General features: G+C 44.0%; 1 protein-coding gene across 2 annotated transcripts; it reads left to right on the forward strand.

Moving 5' to 3' along the window:
• Window positions 1-1625: 1625 nt before the first annotated feature.
• LOC138201911 (SH3 and cysteine-rich domain-containing protein 2-like) lies at window positions 1626-27595 on the forward strand. Of its 2 annotated transcripts, none has more exons than XM_069155498.1 (11): window positions 1626-2133; window positions 14392-14770; window positions 15436-15530; window positions 20803-20887; window positions 21088-21200; window positions 21309-21372; window positions 22627-22682; window positions 22839-22927; window positions 23931-23982; window positions 25176-25313; window positions 25620-27595. In XM_069155498.1, exons 1-11 carry the CDS (start codon window positions 2044-2046, stop codon window positions 25716-25718), a joined length of 1260 nt encoding a protein of 419 aa, XP_069011599.1. In that variant the 5' UTR covers window positions 1626-2043; the 3' UTR covers window positions 25719-27595. The 2 variants fall into 2 exon arrangements, with proteins under 2 accessions (XP_069011599.1, XP_069011600.1); XM_069155499.1 differs by having other exon boundaries at window positions 1626-1868.
• Window positions 27596-27614: the final 19 nt, after the last annotated feature.

The following is a 27614-nucleotide window of genomic DNA, read 5'->3' on the forward strand; positions in this document are numbered from 1 at the left end:
TGGATGGATGGATGGATGGATAGATAGATAGATAGATAGATAGATAGATAGATAGATAGATAGATAGATAGATAGATAGATAGATAGATAGCAGCGCAGTCTGCTGTGTTTTTTCCCCCTGCTCAAGGTTGAACTGCTTTGTTTGAGAATATTATCTAAATATTAATGAAATCCAGCGCCAAAGGCAGAATTTTTAAGGACGTTCTCTTATCCTGCCTCTGCCGTGTTAATTATCATGCCACAATTGTCCTGCTAACTTCACATATCTGCCTTCGCAAAAAGCAGAAATCATTAGTAGTCAGCGCCATCGGTTTGTTCTAAGTCGTTTCTATAATTAGCTCCGTGATGGCGCGCACTACACACTGTACACAGGCGGTTATAGCAACAAACACAACTAAGTTTGATTGACAAAAGACATTCTTTTAATAGATTAAACAGAATATGCCGTGTGTATGAAACCAGGCAGTTTCACGTGTAAGTCTGATAATTAGTGAGACACACACACACACACACACACACACACACACACACACACACAGAGGCAGGCAAGCGAGAGGAGCTGTCCTTGGTGCTGAATCAGCCACCCATGCTCAACTACTGGTGCTCTCTGTGGACTGTTTTGTCACCTCTGCTTGTGGTTTTTTTAAGGTATACTTTCATTCTCTGTTGATTTAGAGTTATTCCAGTTTGATTCATATTAGATTATGACAGCAGTTTCTTTTGCTAGTTATTGGTTTTCTTAGTTTTTTTTCAGGAATGTGGCAGAACTGTCACCTCAGGCTAATACTGGTAAACAGCTATAAAACCTATAATTTATGTCTTGGCATTTATCCGAAATAAAGACTACCATGCATGCATGCGCAAGACTCTTTGTTATTTTACCACAACAGTTTAGACAATTATTGCGTACCAAAGATAAATAAGCCAAAATACAGCATTTGTAAGAATAATAGTTTTTTTTTTAACCTTCATAATTCATAGGGTGCAAAAGTGACTATTTAGTTTTAACATTGCCTCTGACTGTGTCCCTACTGCTACTATACATTAAATTCAACTTTATTGCCATTACTATTTTCACCACCCCACTACATGGGTCAAAAAGTTTCCTTCAGTGTTTGTAATCTTGCTCTAATGAAGTATATGCAACCCACAAAGCACTAGTTTGAGAGCTACATACGGGCTACAAATGAAAAGAAAACGCTGAATAAATTATTCTTTAGTATACGGAAAAAAATAAGTGAGGGAAGGAACACATTGATTGCAGATATTTTCAGTGAAGGAAGAAGGTTAATCTATTTTATCGAGTCATAATATCCCACTTTAAATCCTGCATTCAAGCATCACAAATATTAGCCTATCAACAATTTGTACTCAAACATCAACAAGAAAAGGCTTTGTTACAGCAGCCAGAGACAAAAGTGAAATACTGTTGAATTTGCAGCTCTCACCTGACCCTCGCGCTACCTTCTCAGAGCGTCATCATCTGTCAGCCAATGACGACGCGCTTTTCGGTTGCTTCTGGCGTATTTGTGGCGGCCTGGGCCAATCGGGACAAGCGGAGCACTTTGTCAAGGCGAAATCAAAGTTGTTGTAAGAGCGCGTGTGTACGCGCGCGCGCGTCGCGAGGGGAGAAGAAGAAGAAAAAAAACAAAAACTGGCCGGTGTGGAGGAGAGAGGCGCGAGACAGCAGAGAGAAGTGGACGGAACCGACAAAGGCTGACCGCAGCTACGGGATATTTTTTTTCCTCCGCCAAACCTATTTCACTTTCAATTCATAGTCCCGAACGTGGAGAAAAGCGGCCCCCCCTTTCTCGACGGAATATCTCGCACCCAAAAGCGAATTCCTAAATGGGTGCAGCCGGCGAAAGGTGAGTTGACAAGCACCCCCCCCCCAAAAAAAAAAAAAAACTGGCCCTACCTCTTCGCACGAGAGACCGTCGCGATGTTCAAACCTCTGCGTGCGTAGCTCCCCTCGTCCCTCTTGTCAGTTCGGTCGAGTGTCGCTGTCGGAAGGAGAATTTTTTTTTTTTTTCTGAAACCGAGATGACTGAAATCAGCGAAAAGGAGAACGAGCCACAGAACCGGGACTTTCACCGACCGCAGCCAACCGTGCCCAGCCAAACGGAATCAAAGGTAAACGACACGCGCGAGTAAATACGGGAGTTTGGAAAACGGTGAAACAAATGTTTAGGTTTCCAGTTGAAGGAATTGTTTATTTATATATATATATTTTTTGCTTTGTTGTTTTTGTTCAACCGTGTGGTCTGTCAGTTTGAGTTGTTATTAATTATTATTATTATTATTATTTTTTTTTTTAATGTAAATTATGACTGTTATATCTAACCGGAGTAATTCTGTGGTGGCCGCGGGTCTTGCGTAACAACTCCTAAGCCGCTTTAATTCCTCTAACTAGCCTGACCTCAAACTTGGAGGGCAGATATTGCGTGAACGTGCGTGAGAGGTTTCTCTGACATGTGGAAGGGATATGGCTATTCAAAATATCATCGGGGGAAAAAATAAAAAAAAAAAAAAAAAAAAAAAACGAGTAAAGAAAAGACACCGTTTTCCCATCAAAACAGTGATGGAAAAACAGCCATTATCCCTGAATCGCATCACATTAGTTGTGCGGAAACATAATACAGATGACGGGTAAAGAAGGAAGCTTTGAAAACTGTGTCTTAGCTGGGCTTCAGCTCAAGTGAAAGGAGGATGTTACTGCGTGCATATCACACGCAGTAAAACATCTGAGGTCCGGTGTCCCAATGGAGGAGTTGCAGGCTACATAATATTGGCCATGCTGTCTCGTTGGGACCATCAACTGGATGGCAAATGCCCCCCCCCCCCCCCCCCCCCGGGTCAAAAATGAGCCGTTGCGCTCCTATTGTCCCCTCGTACTGTACTTCTACTTATTGTGCACTTTTTCTGTGCTATATCTGCTAATACTGTGCATTATATCATCGCACACATTAGTATAGGAATCTGCAACATACAGTCATCTCGGATCACTTGTCAGTAAACTGGGGATTGGGAGGAAAGTATGTTTGTTTTCTCCTCTGGCCACTTGGAAAGGTCTACATACATACATGTCTAATCTTTCATTAACCCTTAAATAGCTTTAAAGTTTTGGAAAAAAAAAACTGACTGTATTCGCTGGCTCCGACTCGTCCAGTTGCATCTTTTATGATGATTGCACTGAGAGCAATTGAACACGGTTTGGATGCGCAGCGTATGTTTGTAATGACTGACCGACCGATCAGGCTCTGCCTGTTATAAGGTTGAATTGATGAATCTGATATCCCTGCTGGAATTCAGGACCTTATTCCATAAGAAATGACTGACATGATTGCCTCTTTTCCAAGCCTACGTTTAGCCTTATTCTAATATTGTTCCCTGGTTTGTTATTGTTTTGTTCCCTTTGTTTTTTTTACATTTTTGCTGCCATAGTTGCTAGGTACCACCAGGCTTACAAACTCAGTAGGATTTACCTAATTAGGTACATGCTAATTAGAATTTATTTTCAAAAAAAAGTGCAAAACTAAAAGAATATAAATCATGAAACTTTATATTTGTTGTTATTCTTGCCTTTATTCCGAATTGCATTTGCTTCCATGTGGAAGGTTCCCCCTAACCACCCGGCTATCGGGTCGCCCAGGTGGGTGATCAGAAAGTAACGCAGCACCCGCATTAAGGCTTTTATCATATCGGTTTATATTTTTTACTTTAGTTTTGCGTGTTCCTCGAACAAACTAGAAAACAGTGTTTCTGAAGCTCTCGTCCTGGAGTTGTGTGGCCTCGGGATCACTCCCCTGCTCTGTTGGTAATCCAAAGGTGTAAAACCTCAGTTCAATCCTGAACTCTTCTCTTTAAAAAAAATAAATAAATTGACTTGCCGTTGCTGATGGATTTTCTTTTGACAAAAAGTGGAGCTGAGCTTCAAAGTGAATCTTTGCTCGGTGCATTTCCTCTTCCTGGCTTGACCTAAATCTCCTGCATCGCTTTTATTGCTTAACATTTTCATATGAGCTCCACCAACAGCCGTGATTGGAGCAGTTATCACCCACCACATGATGGTTGTCTTTTGTTGGTCATCACCACGGGGAATGAAACGAGCCCGGCAGGACCGGCTTCTTGTTGTTGCTATTTAACTACAGACAGCACAATGGATGGTGGGAAGTGAGGTGCTGCGTGAATTTATGAGCCAATCAGGCAGCAGATGTTTGCTCTGTCTTGCTGGGGGCTGGGTCATAATTCACAGAAATGGTTGTCCAGACAAAACGGAACTGGGAGGAAACAATCCTCCAAGCTGCGTCAGCCATGTAGCTCTGCTGTTTGCCAAGCCCCTGCTGGCGGCCGCGGCTGCCTCGCATCCCAGACGAGAAGAACGAAGAGGAAAGGGGAGAGAGATATTGAATTTATCTTACCATATCTTATGTTACGACCGCGGTCTCTTCAAGAGTAATCTGCTTGAGGGTATCTCTAGAGCTTCACTTGATTCTTCACGTCACTCTCAATCCTCTCACTGTTCTCTACTGATTTCACAACGATTTCTACCTGCTGCTTCCCCCCCCCCCCCCTCCCACCTTCTGTCTCCGTCTCTTTCTGCCTTCCCCTTCCAACCTGTCTCTGCAATCTTCCTCGTCTCTTCATCGGGTCTCCTTACTCCTCTTCCTCTCCGTCCCTCCACCGCCCCTCAGCTCTTTAGAGTATTTATTACAGTGCTAAGTGGGCCCACCAGCTTTCCAGAGTGCTTCTAATCGAGGCTGCGTCAGAGAATGAATAGTTATTCCACCTCCTCCACCTACGGGCAAGGTGATGGCTCCGAAAATATTATCATTCCTCTCTAATCACTTGGCGCACATGTCGCTCAAGTATCTTGCGTGGAGTAATGTATTCTTGATTGCTTTCTTGCCGAGGATTACATGAGAAGATCAATACTAGTCTTGTCTATATACTTTATATGAAGCTACAGGGACTCTTGTTTCGCTTCTCCTTTTTTACAGGGTTGCAGTGTGGCCATGGACACATCGAGGACTGTGAGGCTTCCTAAAACCGGCTTGTAAAGGCCTCTAAGGCCTCCCGGATCTGTCATTGATGACCATTTTTCTGGACTCTTTGGCAATTAGTTCAGCCTAAAGACTGGAAACTGGAAAAGCGCTGACTTCGTTACGTCCAAAAGTACCAGAATCACCAAACTATATCCTACAAGCACCTCTGAAATTGCTCGCTGTAACTTCATATTTAGCTTTTGATATGACAGTGATATTGATCGTTTCATCAGCTGTTCAGCAAGAAAGCGAAGAGGCACATTTCCCAAAATGTCAAACGCTTCTTTTAAGCGCCACTTTGTCTGGTAATGGATGAAATGGGAGTTGTTTCTCAGATTTAGCCGCCACATAACGTTTAATACTCCCAAACGACAGCGGGTGTAAACGCTGATAATGCGAGGTGCTGCAGCGCCCCGGTCCGCAGAGCCTTCGCACGGCCCACCGCATTTTCAGCAAACGCAAAGACATTTTTATGGAGGTGAAATGATGCCGACGGTTTCTGGTGACCTTCACAATCACTTCTCCGAGCTCTCCTGCTTCTGCTGTTCCTCTCACTAACACCCTTATCAGTTTTTCTCCTCTCTTCATCTTAATCATTTATTGCCCCCCCCCTCCCCCCCTTAGCATATCCATTTCCTTTTTCTTTCCTATTTACTTTTCCCCATTTAAATGAACTTTTCCACCTCTACGTCCTCATCTTTCTCTTCGTGACTTTCCCTAACCACAGCTCTTGCTCTGTCTTGCATGGTCGTCTTCCTCCACAGCTCCAGGTGAGTGGTTGCTGTCGGCTGCCGGGGTGCTCGAAATCATACAGCTGATTTTAGAAACAGCGAGTCCTGCCGGCAGTAAGAGAGCACGCATCAGGACGAAAGCAAAAAAAAAAAAGAGGACCGAGAGAGAGGCAAGTGACGGTGAATGCAAAACCGGAGTTTAGTCGGCTGAACTGTCAATTGGTGATCAAAACTTTTTCCTTCATTCTCAAAGTCCTTTTTATGATGCCGGTCTTTGTAGTATTTGCGGCTCATGAAACAAACCATTATACACACACACAAGTGTAAGAGCGTGCTGTTCCGCCTCCTCGTGTTTGTTTCTTCCGCCTCGCTGTCGGCAGGAGAGCACATCACTCACTCACCTCGTTTCTGACAGACTGTGATATGTTTGCGTGTCGCCTGCCAGAATGATTGACTTGTCCCGCTGACCTTTTTTTTTTTAACGCTGATATTTACAGCGGCAGAAGATCGGCGTCACGGTCTTGTTCATTAAATAAAGCAAGCTGATCAACCAACTTTTTGTTCTTCACAGTGTCACCGTTGTGCTTGCGTATTCGGTGTTGACCCAGCATTGTTTTGATCAATGATGAAGTCATTGGATTACTGTCCTTGATTGAGTTCAGAAAGGCTGCTGATTCAGCAGAGTCCCATGTGCAGTGTCAAGGTAGGAGTCGGATGGGAATAAGTATGGACTTTATTTAGCATCGACTTCGGGTCGCTGCTTCACTGACAGTGAACTTCGAGGTTATCTTCTCTTTCAAATGTAAAGTTGTTTGCCGTAATGTAGCGGAAGGAATAGTTTTGTCACGGATAGTTCTTCTCTTCAGTGGTGCGCCATCTTCCTCCCAGTCTAACGACATGGATGCGTAGTGATGCTAAATTGGCCGTATGTGTGAATTCGAGCATGATTGATTGTCTGGCTTTCTGTGTTGGCGCCGTCATGGACTCGCAGCCTCTCCAGGGTGGATCTGCCTTTGCTGAAATGGGCTGGAGATGATGGATGGGTGGATAGTTCAGATATTGAACTCCTGAATGGCAAAAGGGGAAAAAAAAAAAAAAACTACATATATCACATATCACTGAAGACTCTATGCATTATTAACAAATGATCATCCATAAGTTGCTCGTGTTGCTTAGCAACCATGATGTGACTTTATCAACTTCTCAAAAGGGTAGTCCTACTAAGCTGCTGGCATTGAAATAATAATAATAAAAAAAAAGACAGACCTGACTTGCTCTCCAAGGCTGGTTTATCCAGCAAAGAAGGTTATGCTTTAAATATGAACGATCATGTTTCTCTCTAATCTTTTATTTGAATAGACTCACCATAACTTACGAAGGCACTCCGTATGTTGTTGGACAATGACACACAAAAAAAACTTGTATGGAAACCAGTTAACTGACTCAGTATTGACTCCTTTAGATGGACATTAATACAGATCGACATCAGGATGCTCAAATTCAAAACGGGGCATCTGCTTAGGATTTCTCGTGTATCTAAAAGATCACATTTTCATGTCAGTGTGTGTGTGTGTGTGTGTGTGTGTGTGTGTGTGTGTGTGTGTGTGTGTGTGTGTGTGGCATTTACGATAATACAGCTGTAGTGGGTATAAAATGTATTAAAAGATGACCAACTTGCTAGAAGTGTAGTTCTTTTACCACTGTATGAACATCAAAGAGCCATTGTCACCTAATGTTAACTGCAAATCGCCTTGTGTCGCTAAGCTCTTTAAACGGCTGGATTTGGAAAATCCAAGCTTCTTTTACGGCAGTCTGGCGGGCAGCTTGTGGGTTGGCGGAGTCTGCTTGCGTGGATCACTAAGAAACAGCCCCGTCATACAACAGCCAGGCACGCGCAGAGCTGTGAACGCCACAAGCAGGGAAGGATGGAACCATTTACCTCCATTCATGCCTCATATTTTACCCAGGGTAGTGACGTTTAGTGTAACGTTAGCGTTTTCTTTACCATCTGGAAAATGAGAGAAGTCGTTAAAGAGGGCTGAGGGAGATGGTTAAAGTTTTTTTTGTTTTTACATTTTTGTCAAATTTCCCCGAGCTTTGCATAAAGTTTACATCGGGTAATAAATAGAGTGACAGTCAAATGAGTCGGGTCGGTAAAATTGAGATGAGCCCCTTAAGCAACTGTTTCTCCTCTTCACTGTAATTCGCTCATCTTGTGGGGACATCTGACTATTTAGCTTCTCCAAAAACATCTTTTCATTTTGTGGTTTTGGCACCGTAACCCTGTCGCCACAGCCTAACATGGTGATTTCACAGAGGAGGGCTGAGACCTTAACGCACAGCAGATACATCTGTCGTAGATTAGTCATTATTATATCAATGTTATTGAGAGGGTGTTTTTTTTTTTTTTTTCCGTAATCAGGATGGTTTTATCGCCCGGGTGTATTGACGGGTGGGAAAGTTATTCAGGACGTCTGGTGGACAGGTTGTGGCGGGCAGCTCTGAAGAGTTTCTATCGAATGCGTGGGCCTGAGGGAAGTGATGGGAGAGATGGGAGAGATGGGGGGGGGGGTGAGGACGCGTCGGGACAGGGCAGCTTCACATCAAAGTAAATACTATCACACCTGAACGTGACTTCTTTTAATGATAATCAGTGGGCATGACTAACAATGCGGACCTTTTATCCTCTCTTGGTCTTGGGTAGAACTGCAACTGTACAACAGAGGCCACTTCGACCGCTTGGTAATTCTGGTTAATGTAAAGACGTTGATACGAGGGAAGCTGACACTTCCTCTAATGAAACGCTCGAGTTTTGCACGGGTTCAGGAAGTTGGCAATTTGGTTCCCGAGCCCTTTGTGACCAGCGGTGCGGCTTGTCCAGTGAGCCGTTACCCCTTTTCATACGCGCAAAAGGTCGTTTCAGCAGATGCACTTTTTACCTCAACAATGGGTCCAGCTGGAACGATGCCTAACGAGGTCAACCTCTGATCCAAAGCTCGGGTCGCTGCAAGGAGAGTGCCAAACCGGAGCGGGCCCGGCCGCGTTCCGTAACATTCTGAATGCCGCGAGCTGCCAGGGACGTCCCGACGCAAACGCGGTGCAAGAAGCTGGCAAGACTCTGGAGAGTAAACGGCTCAACTGTGTCGCAACGGCAGATAAGGTTTCCGCAGACAGACGGGAGACCAGGAGTAAAACAAACACTCCCGCACCCCCCCAAAAAAAAAAAAAGTGCTGATTTTTAAAACGTGTGCTACTGCGGACACATCACACTGTCATCTAAACTGTTCAGTAAGACCGTGATACAACCGGCAAACACGCGCGTGGGAATAAGATGTGCCGAAACGCGCCGCGCGTCACGTCGGCGTTGCGGGGGGGGGGGGGGGATTAAGAGCCGTGAACGTTGCATTGTAACGTAATGGACCTGCTCACGTTTCACCGGCCGGCAGGCCGTTGGAGCTCGCGACGTGCCGTAACAGCATATTGCTGTGTAATGAGGCGCACGCGGCTGTCGGGCGCGAGACCGAAGCATAAAACGAGCATTTCTTATCCAAAGTGCGCTCCATAAACCTGACGGAGTAAGTGCTTACGTGTACTTTTATACGACTTTAAAAGCTCCGCGTTTTTATGAATTTGCACCCGGCTGACCTCGGATTGAGTCACCGACGGGAACGGGGGGGGCCGCCACCGCGGGACGAGCCGACCGCGCGGCAGCGAGGACCGCCCGCGGAGAGGAAAAGATTGCTGTTGGCAGCGTTTCGCACGGCGTGCTCCCCGGCAGTCCCCTCGCTCGTCGAGCGCACCACTCGTGCAGCGCTTGAAGTTCGACGGGGTAATGTCGCTTGCTTCGACAGTTGGCCTCGGCCTATCCGGTGAGCTCGCCGCGTTGCCTGTTAAAACGACAGCACGGCGTAACGTGCAGGAACGCCGTGTGCATGTAACACCGACACCCTGAGCTCCATTTCCTCCCCGCGTTGGTTTCCACGGACTCCGTCGAGGTTGTTTGTCACGTTTCTGTGTTCTGGAAGCGGAAACAAAGTGCCGGTCGCGTTGCCCGTTTTGTGAATGCTCCCAATTTGAAAGTCCTGAGGTTCCCGATTGTTAACTTTCCCACTTCCCCCCCCCGCAGCCCGAACGCACACAAACGCCCCATCGCGCGATCTATTTTTACTCTTGTCACTTCTACTCGATACTGGACGTTGACGTTAAACTCGTGAAACTTGATTGAATCCCAACTAATCCGACAGCGAGTCCAGACATTTATGATCCTGTTTTGCCGTTATATGTTCTTTGGGTTAACTCTTGTTTATGGAATTTCTCTTTTATTTTTTTTTTTATTTTTTTATAATGTTATCACTATTATCAAACGTATTTGTCCACTGACCTCGAGCTTTATTCTACGAGTTTTTAAGCTCGCTGCACACCTGAACACATTAGTGAGGGCAGAAGACCATACGGACAAACGTAAAGACGGAGGAGTTCAGATAAAAGCTCAGACGAGTCAATCGCTCAGTCGGGCCACAAACACAACCTGACCCTGCCGCAACCTTTCAGCAGAGAAATGCCTCTTCGTCTTACGAAGCCGTTGCCCACCACACGCCTCGCTGCTTCACCTCGGTGTTGCAAGGCAGACTGTATTGAAAACTCCATCTTGGTAGCAGCGGGATGACTTCTTGCCTCTCGCAGGCGTCTCGTCTGAACACCCACCTCCCTCCTTAATAATTAATTTATCAAAGCATTCCCCACAACAGCCTATTTATAGACGCCTTCACCAAACACCGCTGCGCTCGTATTCAAACGGCAAAAGAACAAGGCTGAGACGGGCTGACGGTGGCGGCGTGGTGTTTTCAGCTCCTCTCTTACATATGCTCTTTTCTGCACCTCTTGTTTCTGTTTTACTTGTGTGGTTTTTTTTGTTGTTGTTGTTGTTTTTTTTTTCCTTCACGTTCCTCGACCACCCACGTACTTTACTTTTTATTCTTCGCACAGTCTGTTCTAGTGCACCACACTACTCGCTCTGCGATGAGCTAATTGCTGTCAGTAGTTCACGGTGTAATAGGTCTCCAGTTCTGTGATCCATAAATAGACTTTTCAGAACCTCGCGGAGAGACACGAGAGTGCCATGGAGAAACGTGGAGATTTGCATTCATTAGAATTCAGCTTTTGATTTCCGTTCTGTTTTCAGGGGAGGTTGTTACGGGATGTCAGAAAACGTAAAGTCTCAAACGGCAAACCAGCAGCTCTAACAGAATTCCTGCCGCACTTTTATGAAAAAAAAAAAAATTAAAAAAAATGGAAGCGATAATCAAGTGCGGTGGTGCACGTGCAGCGTGATGCCCTGCAGCGAGCAAATTTCAGAGGCTCGAGCAGCTGCAATCATGTTGTTGCTTCAACAGAACGCGTACTGTGATCAATTAAATGAAGGTAGCGGTATCCATTTAGAGCTTCTTTTAGTCGACACGCCAAATATTCCGAGGTCAATCGCTGGTTTTATGATCGGTGCCCCTCCAACATGCTTTGTGGACTCTGTCGGCTTTACCGCGCTGAAATCAGATGGACAGCACCAAAACCCTCTTGGGTTGTGTATTGCTGTATTGTGCAGTAAGTGCCGTCTGCAGCGCACAGTTATGCAACCTGTTAGAGGACAGAACAGTCGTGAAATAGCAGCGAACCCGGGGTTTCGTAACCTGATCCCATTTAGCCGCGAGCATTCGTGAGCTCAGTTGCAGATGTTGGACAACAGGCTCTGGCATTGACGGGATTGAAGCCGGGCCCGCCAAACCGTTTCACACCAAACTGGGGAAGCCATTTTGTTATGGACCTTACTTTACGCACGAGGACATTGAAACAGTGAAGATTGTTTTTCAAACTCCTGCTGCTTTTGGGTGTAATGTCATACTCTGCTGTAGTATTGAATTTCCCTTAATTGGAAGTGCAACTGCTTGCGAGTTTATTTTATTTGACTTGTCAGGATACTGCGAGGATATAGCCGAGTAATACTGAGCGATTTTTATCGGCCGTTTAAAATTGTTTGATTCCTACGAACGAGAAGGTTTAACTCTCTTGAATGTCTGTTTCTTCAAAAAGTCAGGACAATCACGCGTGTTGATGTCTGTTCCACAAATATTGACAATGTTTTTCACCAAACCACGTGGACGTTTCTTGCCGATATTGCATCTTAGCTTTTTGACAATACTTAGGTTTGAGGCTTGGATAAAAGCGATGGTTTAAATAACTAGTCCACCTTCCATCTTACTCATTCATGCATGCCGTTCCACACACCACGTAGATTTGAATGGAGATTCAGTAAATATTAAAGTGCTGGCTCGTGTCAGTACGCCGTCGTAGTTCGGCGTCGTGGTGCCTAATTTCGATGATTATTTGGCCATGTAAAGCAACTCACAAAATATGTTTGGCATTAAACGCGCTATTATTTTTTTCCATTTTCACATTAGCCTTAAATCCCTCTTTGTGTCTGTCTCTTAAATCTCTTTAAAAGCCCAGTGAGATATATTAAGCCACTGACGACACCAGACATGTGTTGTCTGGTTTGTTCCTGAAGAAGTTGTTCCATTTCCCCTGGACCCGGAGCAAAGGCAGGCCTTCACTACAGAGAAGATGAACAAAGTCAGACAAGTTAAAAATCTAATAGAAAGGAACATCCATTACTAGATGGGCCCACCAGTCAAGCCAAGAAAAGGCCATTAAGGAAAGCATGGACTCAGCTCCCTGTAGAAAACATTTACGAGGGAAACTCACTAATGGGTCAACAGGGAGGACTCCTTTCATCACTCAAACTAATTGGCATCTGTGAATCTGTGCCTTTTAAAGAAGAAGAAGAAGAAAAGAAAAAAAAAAAGGAACCTGCTCAATGCTTTTGATTGAGTTTTCTGTGACGGAGTGCGCGCAGGTGACGCGGTGGCTTTCGGAGACGCAATAAACATGACGAGGATGCTCTCCGCACATGAAGATAAATGAAAACTGTGATGTGAAGTTATCCAGTTTTAAGTTGGGTTGCTGTTTTTTGTTTTTTTTGTTTTTTTTCTCGCTCAGGAAAGACATATCGGCTTTTGCTACACAGCTACAAACGGAAAGAAGAGCACGGGCAGCATGAATCCAGAATTAAATCCGGTTACGACTTTGAAGTTTGAGGCACCACTCTGGTTATGAAAATGGTCTCCTCACTCGGTCACAAACGCAGACCGGCTAATGAGCTCCGTGCACATCGAGGAAGGTGCTCCTCGGTCTCGGAGACCTATTGCGTCCTTCGCCCTCATTCTCCGGGCCATTCTCTTGATGTACGAGTCCACAGCAGTTATTATTTCTAGATATTGGGTCCCATCACTCCAAAGTCCCCGTAATTGCTTGTTATTATCAGTTCCTCTTTATTGTGGCCGAGAGCAACGGACGGCAAAGCCAGTGGAGATGGAAATGGAGGCAGGCAGATTAAGAGATAAACCCAGCGTTCGCCGTGCATCACCGACTGCATCAAAAGCAAAGGTGCAGGCCGCTCAATAAAACTAATCAAACATGAATTTTAAGGGGTATTGACTTGTGTGGATACACAAGGGAAGGCAAATTTGCGATCTAAGGAAAGAGGGGTGAGGGGGGGCGGCTGGAGATGGAGTATCAGAAGTCGGCGTGGCAGGGCAAGGACAGTCAGAGGGCAGAGCCAACAGACTGTTTTTAACAGACTCATTTCGATGCACCTTCCCTCGAGCTGGACACCTTCTGTATTTGTCATATCGAAAGCCACCTCTGTGATTCCTACTTTAAAATTGTACCTGCATCGCGTAATGTCATAAATAAAAGAAAGGGCGGATGTTTCGGCTTTTTTTTTTTTAAAGTCGTCATCACTTACGACTTCGAAGCCCCTGAAAACTTTGTTTAAATTCCTAATTAGTTATTTCTAATTAAGAAACGATGACATTTAAAGCCTCTATAATTCATATTTTTCCATTAAAAAAATGAATCGCATTGTGAAAATGGTTGCTTGCAGTAAGAAATGCAGAGTTATCATCCAGCCCAGCGATTCCCCTGAGCTCCAGGGGGCTTTTTTAAAAAAAAAAATATTTATTTTATTTTTTAGCTGCCCTCAGGTCATTCTTTAGGTTTTCTGGCCCACGGTCACTGGTTTGGTTCACCACTTTCAGAGCATGTTTTCTGCCACAGCAGGGAGCTGACTGTAGTGAAAAAGCCCTAAAAACCCACTGCATGCTGCATAGCCTGCACTACCAAGAGACCCAGACAAAGCATATGACCATCCTGTGAACAATGTTGCGCGTGTAGCAGCTAACAAGGCAGATGGTTTTTTTTTTGTTTGTTTGTTTTTTGGGGGAGACTAAAATAAGTGCTAGTCTCAGAATGAATATTAGACTCACATTTGATCAATGTTAATGTTTTGTGACCTGGTGAATTGACATTGGTGCATTTGAGAAGACAGTTTGTTTTTTTTCCTCGACCTTTATTAAGACTTTTTTGTATTCTTTGATCACTTTGCTCCGACGTCCTCGGATGGGCGTGTCGCTCCGAGAACTCGGTTCTCCGGGACCTACTTTTAATTTGTCGTCCTCCCCTCACTGTAGAAATCACCTCAACAACTTCACTGTTTGTTCCAGCTGCAGCGGCTGAAGCGCTCCCTGTCCTTCAAATCGGTCATGCGCAGCAAGAGCGTGGACAACTTTTTCCAGCGGGCCAACGGCGATTCGCGGCCGACCTCGGCCCTCATCACCGTGCCGCCGCCGCCGCCGCCATCTCCTCCCCCGTTCTCCGAGTCGCCCCTGGCCTACGAGCGCTCTCCTTCCCTCTCCCCTTCTATCAGCCCGAACCCTTCATTGTCGTCGCACTCCCCATCCATCAGTCCTTCGCTCTCCGTGACCTCCAAGACCCAGCCAAAGTCTCATGCCCCGCCGATGCAGCAGGTCAAGACCCACTGTTTCCAGGAGCACGTCTTCCGTAGGCCTACCAACTGTCAGCGATGCAAACACACCATCCAAGGTGGGCAAACTGTTGCACTTACCTGGCCCCGTATGTATGTATGTATGTATGTGTATATATATAGAGTTACTATGAATAACTCTTCTGAAGTTAAACATGCTCTGTTGTTTCTTTTGATGCATTGTTTTTTTTTTCTTTTCCTTGCTTGTATCAGTCTCATGGAGGAAATAAATATGTTTTAGGAGGTAAGTAACACAGTAAGAAGCCTGACATAGTTGAATGTTAGCATTTTAAACATATTGATTTTTTTTTAACGTGCCTGTCTGTACAGCTATCTGCAACACCTGACCTAAAGACACCAGTTAAAACCTCACACAGCATCAGCGCACCAAAGTAGTTTTTTGGAGGTTTTTCCTTTTGAGACTACTGTTGCTTTACTCAAATGAAACACTTTTTTTTTTTTAATTTTTTTTTTTTAAAAGGACTGAAGATCATCAAAAAAAAAAAATCGTACTGCGGACTGTTTGCCGTGCGGCTATTTTGCTTGGCAGAAAATAGTCCCAATGAAAATTATTGACAGCCGGCTCTGTCCTCTGGGAGTTGTTTTGCTTTGCAGGTCTATTTGCCTGCTGACAGTTCTCAGCTGTGCTGTTTATGTAAATCGGGTCCACCGGTTACATCCGCCAAACCGATGAAACCGAATTTCTTATTTGGTGTCGTTGCAGGGAACTCCAAGCAGGGGCTGCGTTGCAAAGCCTGCAAGCTGGCGGCTCACCTCTGGTGCTCCTCTGAGCTCTCCCAGCAGCCCTGTAATGGCAAGGTAAGAGATCAGACGGACATCTCATTGCACCTTTATCAACGGTTCACGTAAACTGAACGGTAACACAAAGTTTGTGCGGCGCAGACATGATATCCGGCTTTCAAGAGATATTCAGTCATCTGGTGTGAACAGGAGTGTGAAACACATTTCTCAGATGTTCCACCAAAGTAACTGCATTTGCAGCCTTGGCACTGGCATACATATAATGTATAAAATATTAATTTTAGGCTTGACAGTATTTGTATGAACGGTACAGTGATGCTTCGGTTTTTCGTTTCGGTCTCTCTTTTTTTCACAATTGTGAAGCACTTAGCTCGTTTAACAAATGACACATCCACAGCTATTTATTACATTTTATTATCCTGTGGAAGGGCACATTGCCAAACTAGAGGAGACAACTCATGAGGATAAAATGCTTAATCACTGCTCAGGTTGGCTTTGTATCAATAATATTAAGTTCAGTGTACCTCAGTTGCTCTGCTCTTTTGCTGCTGTCATCTCCCAGCAGTCCGGCTTAACGTGGCCAAAAATATTTGTCACGCAGTTAATTGCATTTTTGCATTTGTGCATGTCTTGTCTAAAATTTACCGGAAATGTGCACGTTCTCTGTGGGGGGGGGGGGGGGGGGGGGGGGCTAACCCAGAATGTGTCGTGTCAGCAGAATTGAACAGCATCTCGATGCTGTAATTGTGTCTCTCAGTGAGCTGGCATAGGCTGTAGTCCTGGTAATATGCTTAGCCTCAAAGCCCCCCGTCTTGTTAAAAGAGGATAAAGCCCTTTTCAGACCAGCAAAGACAAAAAGGTAGGGGCTATAATTAGAACACGGACCGGCCATGGCTTTGCAACGTAGACTGAGACTGGAAATGTGCGAGAGGGTAGCAGTGGGATCAAATTATCTCCCAACTATAAATGCCAAAGCAGGAACAAAAAGCTGAGGAGGATGACACTGATAAAGTTTACGTGGCCACCTCCCAACATTTTTTTCACTCGGCCTTTTTGTCCTTCCTCCTGCATGTGCTGCTCTTCTCGCATAACGCTCTCCTTCTCTTCCTCTCTCTTGTCTGGCCACTACATTTCCTTCCTCCCCTCTCAACCCTGTTGGAAAATCAATATCTCTCTGTACCAGCTGGTCTGTCTAATTCAGTGTGAAATTCAGTGTGTTTGAGGCGCACACAATCCCTCGAGGATATGACACGGCAGGCTCTCGCCAAGCTTTCGGCAATGTCCTTTTCGATCACTGCGCACTCATCAAAGCAAGGATTAGGCTTTTTACTGAAACTGGATGGAGTTTGAGGCTCCATCTATGTATATTAACATGTGTGGGATCACTCAACCAAAGTTGTTTGGCGCGAATAGATTTAATGTATAATTTAGATTGGGATTAAAGCACTGTAATTGTTTGGGTGCAATTTCAAATTTGAGGCATACTGAAAATGCAGGTTTGAAATGGAAACGAAATGTAGACTAGAGATGGAAGGAAAAAGTTGATTTTTCTGAGCAGGAGCGAGCAGCCGCACTCTTGGGATGACTTGAGGGCAGACTGAGGCGCTTCGCTGCAGGCGGGAAGAGCAGACTGTCCATTAGCAGCAGGAGGAGCAAACCATCTCCGTGTGACTAATATTAAATTTATCAGTGCCGGTACTGTATGGAGTAAATAATTCACCGTGAAGGAAAGTAACTGAGTACATTCTCTCAACTACTGCACTCTTAAGTCCATTTTACAGGTACTGTGCACTGTACTTAATATAATATTCAACTTTTAAATGAGTATTTCACATAATGCAAACATTGCAAAAAAAAATCTCCATCTCATCAATATTTTTGATTTGAATTGTAAATGTTTCATTTTCTTTTTTACAAGGATTAAAAAAAAAGTTTTTTTTAAACACAAGCCACCTAGTTTTATGTATTTTGCAGGATAAGGTGTCATTTTTTTTAAAAAAAAATTGATTTATTAGTACAGGTGAGTCTATATTGTCACACTTATTCCCGGAAAAATTCTTGACACAAGTTGATTTAAAAAACAAAAACAAAAAAAACCCAGAAATAACAGCTCGAAATAATTTAACTAGATGAACAGATGTCATTATTTTCTTCAGAAAAAAGGTAAAAATTCATAATTACTTTGTACGTTGGAGACTTTTTGTGGCGTAAAATTCACTGATCATCATATAAAGTAGTTGAAATGATCTCAAAATACTGCTTACTTATAGAATTTTTTTTTTTTAAATATCATGTATTATTAAAATGCTACAAAAGGGGCAACAAGCACTTTTACTTTAGATACCCAGTATATGTTCAAAATGTCTGAAAATGAGTGTTATTGTTTCTTTTGCTTCTTCCACCGCTGGCTATTAATAACGGTGGCAAAAGAAAACTTGCATCAGTCTTTATGTAAAGTCACTTAATTAAAAATAAAGAAAGAAATATTGATGACCGCCCTTCCTCTCGCTCATTCTCAGCCCATTTGCTGAGTGCATCGATATATGACCAATTGCTTTTAAAATGTCTTGAGAATCAAGCAGCTTTAAATTACTTTGGAATCATGACAAACTTTTACTAATCAATGTTAATTAAACTTAAAGATGAATTACAGTTTCTTTTTTTTTTTTGACCAGGGCCTGCTGAGCACTGCACAAAATAATTGCTTCTGCAGGAAAGCTTAACACACGCACACGCACACACACACACACACACACACACACACACACACACACATGCACACGCACACTCCCATCCTCACTTGAATATGTGTGAGTCTCTTCTGTCATATTCCAGCAGTCTGGGTCCAGTCGTGATCTCAACTGAGCAAAGTGGGAAATTTCAGCTTGTCTGCTCTCCTAAACTTCAAGGCTGTCCAGTTAATGCTGCACTGTCACCAGCACTGTTACAGTATGTTGTGATACTTGGTGTTGGGATATTTGACGTAAGAGCAAAGATTCAAGGTTAGTGATCCTGCAGATCCGAGGCACATCAGTTTATTTGAAATGAGAGAGGAGTAGTTGCAGCCAATTGTCTCTCATCAATCAGAATAATCTGACGGTAAGTGAAGCGTCCGCCGTCTTTACTTTCAGAGACCTGCAGAGAATATCTTTGCATTTTGGACTGTTGGTCAGACACCACGAGCAGTTTAATGACATCATTTTAGACATCATTGAGAAAAAAAAAAAAATTCGTTCCAAGAGAAAATATTCAATATACAAAAGTGCAGATATTAATGTGAGTACCAGAATGTCTGAGAGTTTGTTTTTTTTGTCTATAATTTAATTGTCTGCTTGGTTAAAAATACAATAAAACTTTTACAAAATCACACTCTTCAGTCAATCAGTCCTGCACTGGTGGTACCTCACTACCTTAAAGCAATATTTAACTTTTGGATGACTTTTGTACTTTTCAGATGGTCAATACTTACAAGATCTGTCATGGCTGTTAGATTCATTTATATTCATAAGTAGGATATTCTTTTATCTTGACTATCAGACACTGTGGATGGTTAACGTGCTCAAAAATTCAAACATTACACCAAAGTTTCAAAATTGCATAAAACCCTCAGCATTTCTGGTTGACAGGCAAAGGGTAACTTATTGATCAGTATATGCTAGATTGAGGTCAGGCTGGACGAAACGCGTCAAGTTTAACAGTTTTTTAAATTTTTTTTTTTTATTCACGAACTTAATAATTCTGTTTTAGAGGTAGTTAAGCTGTTCGATACTGTTGACCGCAAGAAGCACTAGTAACTAATGAAGACATCTTCCTGATGACATGTTCTTTTCATCACGGACAGTATCATTTAATGTAAACAGACGCGAGTAGAGAAGAGATACAGAGATTAAATAAAGCCCAGATACTATCTTTATAAGCTGTTTCTATTTTCAGAACACAGAACGCATTCATCACAACCCCTCTGTCAAAGAAACAGGACTGAGTCATGCAGTGGAGCTAAACAAATTCCTTGGGCTAAATATAGAATCGTATATCGAAGCTGTACAGTAGCAGATCCGCACCGGTCGATCTTTAATTTGACAGAGACAGACCTTTGTGGTACCTCAATACACAGACCATGTGATATTAAAAAAAAAAATAGTTCAAAGTTTGGGAACATTTCTTCAGAAAACCCAAATTTAAAACTAAGCGAGTTCATTACTGCCACCATCAGTGCCAAAAATCCATCCATAGATCACATTATCTGATGAAATGTTGTGTCAAGACGGAGAAGTACGTCGGAGGGGTTCATTTTTGCTTCTTTTTTTTTTTTATAGCTCTAATAGACTATAAAATGAGGTGATTAGAGTTTGATGGATTACTGTCAGGTTCGTGTTTCTGTCAAAAATGTATTAACTGGCAATAGCCTGCTCATTCATCATGAGTACATAAACTGAAGGACCCAGATGAAAAGAAAATTCAACAATAATTTATTTTTAGGAGCAAGAAGAAGGGACGAGAGGGGGGGGGGGTCACCATGTAGAATAGGCTTTAGTGGTTGACAAAATGTCCTGTTGTCTCAAACTCACGGTGGACAACGTAATGCTGTCCAAATACGACATCCATCTCGCATCTAATTTTACACACCTCATACTCTTCTGTTGACGTTGTTGGGAATGTGTAGATTAAGATAAATGGTATCATGGTGTGGCAAAATTATTGATTGGCGTTTCAAATATTTTGTCCCTACCTTGCACACAAAGGGGAGCCAGAATATATTTCAATATAATTTACAACACCATCACTATCACCCAAGTACCAAAACATAAATGAATTAACATCTCTATTACAGAAAAGCTTTACATTAGAGGATACATAAAAGAACATGTTACTGTAATTTTCCTAAAATGCTCGCGTGTATATGTAGATGTAATGCATCTGTAATTATATCTCCATATTGTAGTGTTCCTAACATGCGGACAAATGTAAAGAACAACAACTCTAATTGTGTCTGATTGGTCTGTACGACGGGCCGAAGAAAATCCATCCAATCCGGTAACGTTTTCCGATAAAGTGTTTGGCGAATGTAAAAGATTTGCATTGAAGTTCTTTGCAATACTGAAAAAAACAAAACAAAAAAACCCCCACCCAAGATTCCATCGAGTTCATCCGTACTTAAACGTTTTCAACTAAAACCGCACGGGTATCGCCTTACAGAAAAAGAGAACATCTGCCGTTCATTTTTTTTTTTTTTTTTTTTTTCTTTTCTTCCAACTCAACTAATATCTCTCCCTCCCGCTGTCCTTCCCTTTCTCTTCCGCCCTGCCGCCCGTCCCTCCCGACACGTCAGACCGGAGCTTTTAAGAGAAACTTCAGCTCTCCTCTGCTGACCGTCGATCCGCTGGGCGTGGTCAGAGAGGCTCCCGCTTCCCAGGGTGAGTGACGGAAACCGCTGGCCCCTTCATCACGGCGGCGAACGAGTGGATTTCCAGGATGACTGATCACCGTGGCCCTCAGTCCTCGACGCCTGACGGGCCACTGTGCGTCAGAAGGTCTTCGCCTATAAAACTGTGCCTTTGCTTCTCCGTTTCATGTGGTTTTTTTGTTGTTTTTTTTTTGGTCCGGCTGTGCGTAGAGGCGGACGACGTCATCGTGGACCCCGTGTACGAGGCGCTGCGCTACGGGACGTCGCTGGCTCAGATGAGTCGCTCCAGCTTCAGCAGTATCTCGGAGTCCCCCTGTCACGAGGTAGAAAAACACGCGCGCGCGTGAAATACATTCATAAATTCACGTCGACGTTCGTCGTTGCCAAGAATATTGTTGACTTTGCTGGCCGCGACCATGTCTTCATCTCAGGCGGAAAAACTGCAAGACAAGCTAGAAAACCAGCCGATAGCGGAAGAGGAACACATCCCAGGAAGTAAGTTGAATCTTTTTTTTTTTTTTTTATTTCTCGATAATATTTGTCAAAGTTTGACATCTGACATGATGAACACTGTTTCATAACTTTTTTTTTTTTTTTTTTTAAATTTTTGATTTCAGGTCATTTTAGGAATTCTATTTGTGGTTTAGAGTTGCAAATTATGGTTTTGGTTTTCTCACTTTTACTGCACCCACCTCAAACATGTCTGTTTCAGTACTAATTTCCTTCCTGTTTTAGACCTTCGAAAACTCGCACGCGGGGCAAACTTTGACGTTATGGGGTGTCTGGGCGTCACTGCGAAGTCGCTGTCACCGGCCAAGAAAGAGTCCTCTCGCGTGAACCCGATAAAACAGGAGAGACTGAAGAAATGAGACTCAGCGTGTTAATATGTGAGCTTCGGAGCTGCCGGCAGGTGGATTGTGCCGCTTGGGTTGGCCGTTTCCCCTCGTTTGCCGTCTTAAGTGCTAATCTAAGCTAACCGACCGCTGGCTGTAACTTCACGTGTGCCGTTACCGACGCCAAACTGGCGTCGATCTTCTCTGACTCGTAAGCGAGAAAGCAAATGTTGTTTTGCGTGCGTTCCAAAAAGTCAACCTGTTCCTTTAAAAGTGTCGTCGTGTCGAAGCTTCATCATCATCATCATCATCGATAAGTTGTTCAAATTCAAGTTATGAAAGACCTCGACAACACATCGGCGCTGAGGCAAAAACCGGTCTCGGGTGTCTTTTTTTGGAGCTTTACGTCATATTGTGGAGCGCTTAAAAGTACAAACGTTGAGCTTTTTTCACACGTTCTGACATGTTTCTGGTAAAAGAGCAATGCAAGCTAAATGTTAAAGTGTCAAAGGACAACATGAACAGAAAGTACAGTACAGTATAGAGGGTGTGTGTGTGTGTGTGTGTGTGTGTGTGTGTGTGTGTGTACACCCAGTACTTTTCCCTCTCCGTCCTTAGGCCCAGGGGAAGGGATCATCTCTGTTTGTACTGCTGCCACTTTACAGTGAATGACCTTCACTTCTGCCTTCTTGCTTCTATTTGCCACAAAGTGACAAGAGCTCTCTCTCTCTCTCTCTTTCTTTCTCTCTCTCTTCTTTTCTCTCTCTCCCCACTCGTTCCCCCCTTTCTTTCTCTCTTTTTTAATTTTTTTTTATATACCCGTGACCGTTCTTTGTCTCGTGCGTACTCTCTATCCCTCTCTGTTTCCGTTTCTTTCCCATCTCTCTCTCTTTGCGTCCGTTGTTCCTTCCTCCAGTGCTCACCCCTCCTGAAAGCGAGAAGGCTGATTCAGAAGACAGGGTCAGCCTGAAGGTGTGTAGTCAGCATTTCTCTCTCTGGTTTTAAGCTCTCCCGTCAGTTCTTTTCAAACTCTCCTTTCTTTTCACTGGCTTTCAGACTTCAATATGACAAACATGCAAACAATGATATTTAAATCTTTCTTTCTTTTTTTTTTTTTTTTTTTGGCAGACTCCCAAGCGGGTAGAAGTTCACTCCATTCACACCTACGTGGCGCTCTACAAGTTCCTGCCTCAGGAGAAAAACGACTTGGAACTACAGTCAGTCAAATGTCTTTTGTGTGGCCGTATGTGTGCATTGGTGTGGATGACGGTAGGCAGGTGAGAGGAAGGAAGCGTGCGCATCTCGCTAAAAGATTTAGAGACATTCGCGCGCCATCTGTCCCCTCAGCGGGATGATTGTAGGGGAGTGGAGGGGTTTGGGTTGGGTTGGGGAGGGGGAGAGCGCTGATGGGAGGCCGGGAAGGACAAACAGCTGCATTAAGTGTGCAACAGAAATGTTGCATGCGGCAAAAAAAGTTGGGAAAAGCACATATTATAACATCCGTCCCGCAGTGAGGAGTAGCAGAATCTTCTGATAACCCCAACAACGTACGAGATGTCTAAAGGTGTTCTTGAGAAGAAATCGTGAAAAATATCCTCCACGTACGAGACGCAAATTTAAAAAAAAATAAAATAAATCACTGAACCACGGAAAACACATCACTAACTGCGCACTGCTTATGGTTTTTCCAGGAATGTTGCCACAGGCAACCAGCTCAGTTTGTTGTTGTTGCTGCTGCAAATTCAAGGCCTTTCATCAGTGCCCCACCGCTTCAGTCACCATTGTGTTACTTTAATGTTACTATTCTATTAAGGGGAGGAAAAAAAAATGTGTTTTTTTTTTCCCGTCTTGACTGTATAAACCTAATAGAGATCCAGAGGAGTAGCCGGCTGGCTGAGCTCGGCATTAAGACAGGAAGCAGTGGCTCCATCACGCAGCTCCTTTTGGAAACACACTTCCCCCCCCTTTTATTCCAGTCTCTATGTTGTTAAGCTAACCAGCTGCTGACTGTACGCTTCATATTTCAAATAGGGATGTAACAAGAGGTGTGTTTTCGTAACGCTCCCTTGATGCAAACAAGAAAATACATTTCCCGAAATGACCGACTATCATTTTAAATGGTGCAGTTTGGGGAATTGTGATTTAAAAAAAAAAAAAAAAAAAAAAAAAATGCTTAAATAACCGCCTTCCGCTTTGTTTGATCGTCTCGTTTCCCCGCAGGCCGGGCGACAGAGTTCAAGTCACAGACGACTCCAACGAGGACTGGTGGAAGGTGAGCTTTGAAAGAAAATCTTTCGACGTGGACGCACCGAAGCGCCGTCCGCCTACCGCACATTTCAAAAGCGCCACATTTCCTTTTCTTTCTTTTTTTTTTTACTGAGCCGGTGCTCACGCGAATAAAAATATTAGAAATCTCCGGATGTCGACGTTGTCGGCCTCCGGGTAGTCGGTAGAAATCGTTCCTTTTTCAAAGCGGAGCTGTTCGGAGACGACGAAGACCGAAGGGCGAGCGGATGTGCACACCAAGGGGGGGGGGGAAAAGTACCGAGATATCCACTTCAATAGGAAGGCGGCGAAGTAACTGCACTTCTGAAGGTCGTGTTTGGGGCGTGAAGAGTCTCGGTTTAAAAACCAGTAAGGGGGAATTCTTTTTGATTTGATCTGTGTACGTTTATGTAAAACGACCGATTTGACGTACGAGTGCACAAACAGTACTGCAGCTTATTTTTGATAAGAGTAACCGTAGCTTACGACCCTCACCTTCGCTGCGGACACGCCGCTTCTTTATGCCGGGAGCCAACATGTGGACACAAGCAGAACGGCTTCATTTGGAGTCATGTGACTTCGCTACCCGTGGGCTTTGCGTGCTTGTGCGACAAAGTCTCTGCAGAGAATAGCGAAGGGATTAGTGCCCCACAAATACAAATGCTTTATGGTTTAGCGGTGATGTTACTAATTAGGGAACAAAAACTCCAAACTCTCTTCTTTTTTTCCTTTTTTTTTTTTCACTTTGTTGCTAATTGTGATGGTTTATTCAAATTCAGTTTAGTTACGGTGATTCGCGTTGAGGCAGCTGGCCGTGTAAACAAAAACGACAAGAAGAAGATTGCGATGGTGTCGGCTCGGCTAAGGATCGTCGAGGACTGCAGTGGAAGCTTACCGTGTTGGGTTTGCGGTTTGTGTTGAAACACAAGCAGGCAGATGATGGAAATGCAGAGGTTTCCCTTTTTTTTTTTGTCAGTAAGGCTTATACGGAGGCTTATATTCCGTGGAGGAGGAATTTAACTCAAAACCAATCAGCATAATAGGTTTCTACGCTATAGGCGACATTAAAAGCAACAATTTCCCATATTATTTACCCCACAAAAGGCCAGAAAATATCTGTTTATTTAGGCTAACAGGCCAAATGTTTGTGTGTGTGTGTGTGTGTGTGTGTGTGTGTGTGTGTGTGTGTGCACGCACCAGGGTAAAAGCAGAGACAAGGTGGGATTTTTCCCGGCCAACTTTGTGCAGCGGGTCCGTCCCGGTGAGCGGGTGTGGAAGGTCACTACTGGTTTCCACGGCAACCGAGACAAAGGCCAGATGACTGTGAAAGAGGCCCAGGTGAACACCGTAAAACACTCCCAGTGTTTCCTTTACACACAATCTCACACACACACGCACGCACGCACACACACACACACACACACACACACACACAGTGCATTTTTAAAACGTATGCAAATGAATGCAGAGAACTGCTGTGATTACAGAGGACGGCATGCTTCGGCTTTGAGTGCAGCTCCCTTTTCCCCCCCTCATTCCCAAAAAACACTCTCGCATTACTGAATGTCACTCGCCCGTCCTCCCGCTCTGCGCTCCTCTCTTCCCTCCTCCTCCTCCTCTTCCTCCCCCCCCCCCCCTCTACAGATCTGTGTGGGGAAGAACGAGGAGACCGACGACTTCCTCCGGCTGAGCAGCGGGAAGAAGAGAGGCTTGGTCCCCGTGAGTTATCTGCTCGAAATTTGACGTCGGCACTCGTCTCCTCGAGAGCTCACCGTGACGGAGGAATACTCAGGAGTGTTTGGCCGACACCTCGCTGACCGCCGCCCGCCCGCCCGCCCGCCCGCCTCCAACCCCTCCAAAAAAAAAAAGTAGCAGCGAATTAGCAGCTTGGGCGGACGACAGCCCACAACTTTGCTTTTTTTTTTTTTTTTTTTTTTTACTGCAGAAGACTTTCGAAGGTTTTAAGACTTGAAGGACGCGGACGACGCGCTCCCTTAGAATCTCTCAGAGCTACTTTTCTTGTAGCACAACTTTACCTTGCGCGGTTTTATAAACACGCGCAAGAGAAACGTAGCATTATGTCGACGAGGGTACACCTGCAGGAAGTCTGGCTACCTCACTTAGCCATCTCCGTTGGGCCGTGCGCGCTTTGCGACAAAGGAGAGAGGACTACTTTATTATGATGTCAAGGCACGCCCCAAGCCTAAAGGACATTTCGTTGCTTCATTGTTTGTGTTAGATAAAAAAAAAAATTTTTTTTTTAAAACGGACGTAAGCGACTGTGAAAGACTGCAGCTGTTTGTTGACGTCGCTTGTGCAAAAAAAAACAAACGTTTTTGATTGGTTGTATTTTTTTTCAAACCCTTGGAACAGATCGGGTTCAGTAGATTCAACTAAAGGCATAAAACGGTGTTTTATGTTGTTTTTTTTTTTTATGAACAGGCTGCAGCTCGTGACGTGCACACGTTCTGCCGTTGTAATATGGATTCGCGGACACGTGTCACTCCCGATGATTCAGTTATTACGCGATGCAACAATTTAACTCTCCTCCGCTGCATTTTGATCAAATGAAAGTCATAACGCGCGCAGTTGTTTTTTTTTTTTCTTCTTCTTTTCTTTTTTTTTTCTTCTGTATTTCAGACATCTCTCCGGCGATTTTCTGAGCGTCGTCTTGTCTGTGTGTAACGTCCGGTAATTGTTCGCCGATGCCAGGATGGCGCGACGTCTCGGCTTTCTGATGAAGAGCAAAGAAACAATCGAGACGGCCGATTTGAAACCAAACTCGGTGTTGTTGTTTGGGGGGGGGGGTGAAGGCTGTCGAACTTTGTCTCTCGGAAATCAACGTGCCCGAACTTCGGCTGAAAAACACTTTTCTGACGTTTTTGATGAATGGTGGCTAACGTTCCTCCCGGCACCCGTTATTGATTTCAACTATTTTGGAGAGACTTTTGTGAGAAAAGGTTGATTATGAGGCAAAAAAAAAAAAAAAAAAAAAAAATCACCTCGCAAGATTTGGTTTATTGCTCCGTCATTATAAACAATAAGGTGGTGATGAACTGCTTTTATTGTGGCAATAACTGTAAATACAAATGTGACCGTATTTGTAAATAGCCTTATAAAGATACTGTATATATTGGCTCTGAATAGCACTCTGACCAGAGGTTTTGCGGCTGGAGCCGACTAAGGGCATTAATTTCACAGTTATAATTTACAGGAGATTATCGTTTATTATCTTACTTACCTGTGTATGTATGCATCTCTTTGCTAAATTAACATCTATCCCCGTCAGCACAAATCTTTTCAAATACTATGCACACAGTTCTAGTCACTCACTTTATTTTGTACTCCGCTTGTTTCCAGTGTACGCGTGTCCGCTGTATACCCGTGCTTTTGCAAAGATTTCAATTCGGACTTGAGCTTTTACAAAGTGCCCATCTTAATTCAGTCTGCACCATGCCGTTCTTTAAACATCGTCGTCACTAACTAGAACCAAGATTGGCTCAGGATCCGTTATTACCAGGTGAATCTCCCACATCACCTCAATGGACACCACCAGGCTAGTTCTCTGCATGGCTAGCTGTCCTGTGATCTTCACATCTCTCAATAAAAGTCAGATGATCTCTGAAGCTGTGTTTTGGT

This window comes from Embiotoca jacksoni, unplaced genomic scaffold (assembly GCF_022577435.1).
Source record: "Embiotoca jacksoni isolate LCO1_2020_lvr unplaced genomic scaffold, fEmbJac1.0.p SCAF_20, whole genome shotgun sequence".
NCBI lineage: Eukaryota > Metazoa > Chordata > Actinopteri > Embiotocidae > Embiotoca > Embiotoca jacksoni.

Coding starts and splice junctions, on each gene's coding strand:
- LOC138201911 (XM_069155498.1), top strand. CDS start 2,044: ATGACTGAAATCAGCGAAAAGGAGAACGAGCCACAGAACCGGGACTTT. Junction 22,928..23,930: donor AAAAACGACTTGGAACTACA/GTCAGTCAAATG, acceptor GTTTCCCCGCAG/GCCGGGCGACAGAGTTCAAG. Junction 25,314..25,619: donor TGACTGTGAAAGAGGCCCAG/GTGAACACCGTA, acceptor CCCCCTCTACAG/ATCTGTGTGGGGAAGAACGA.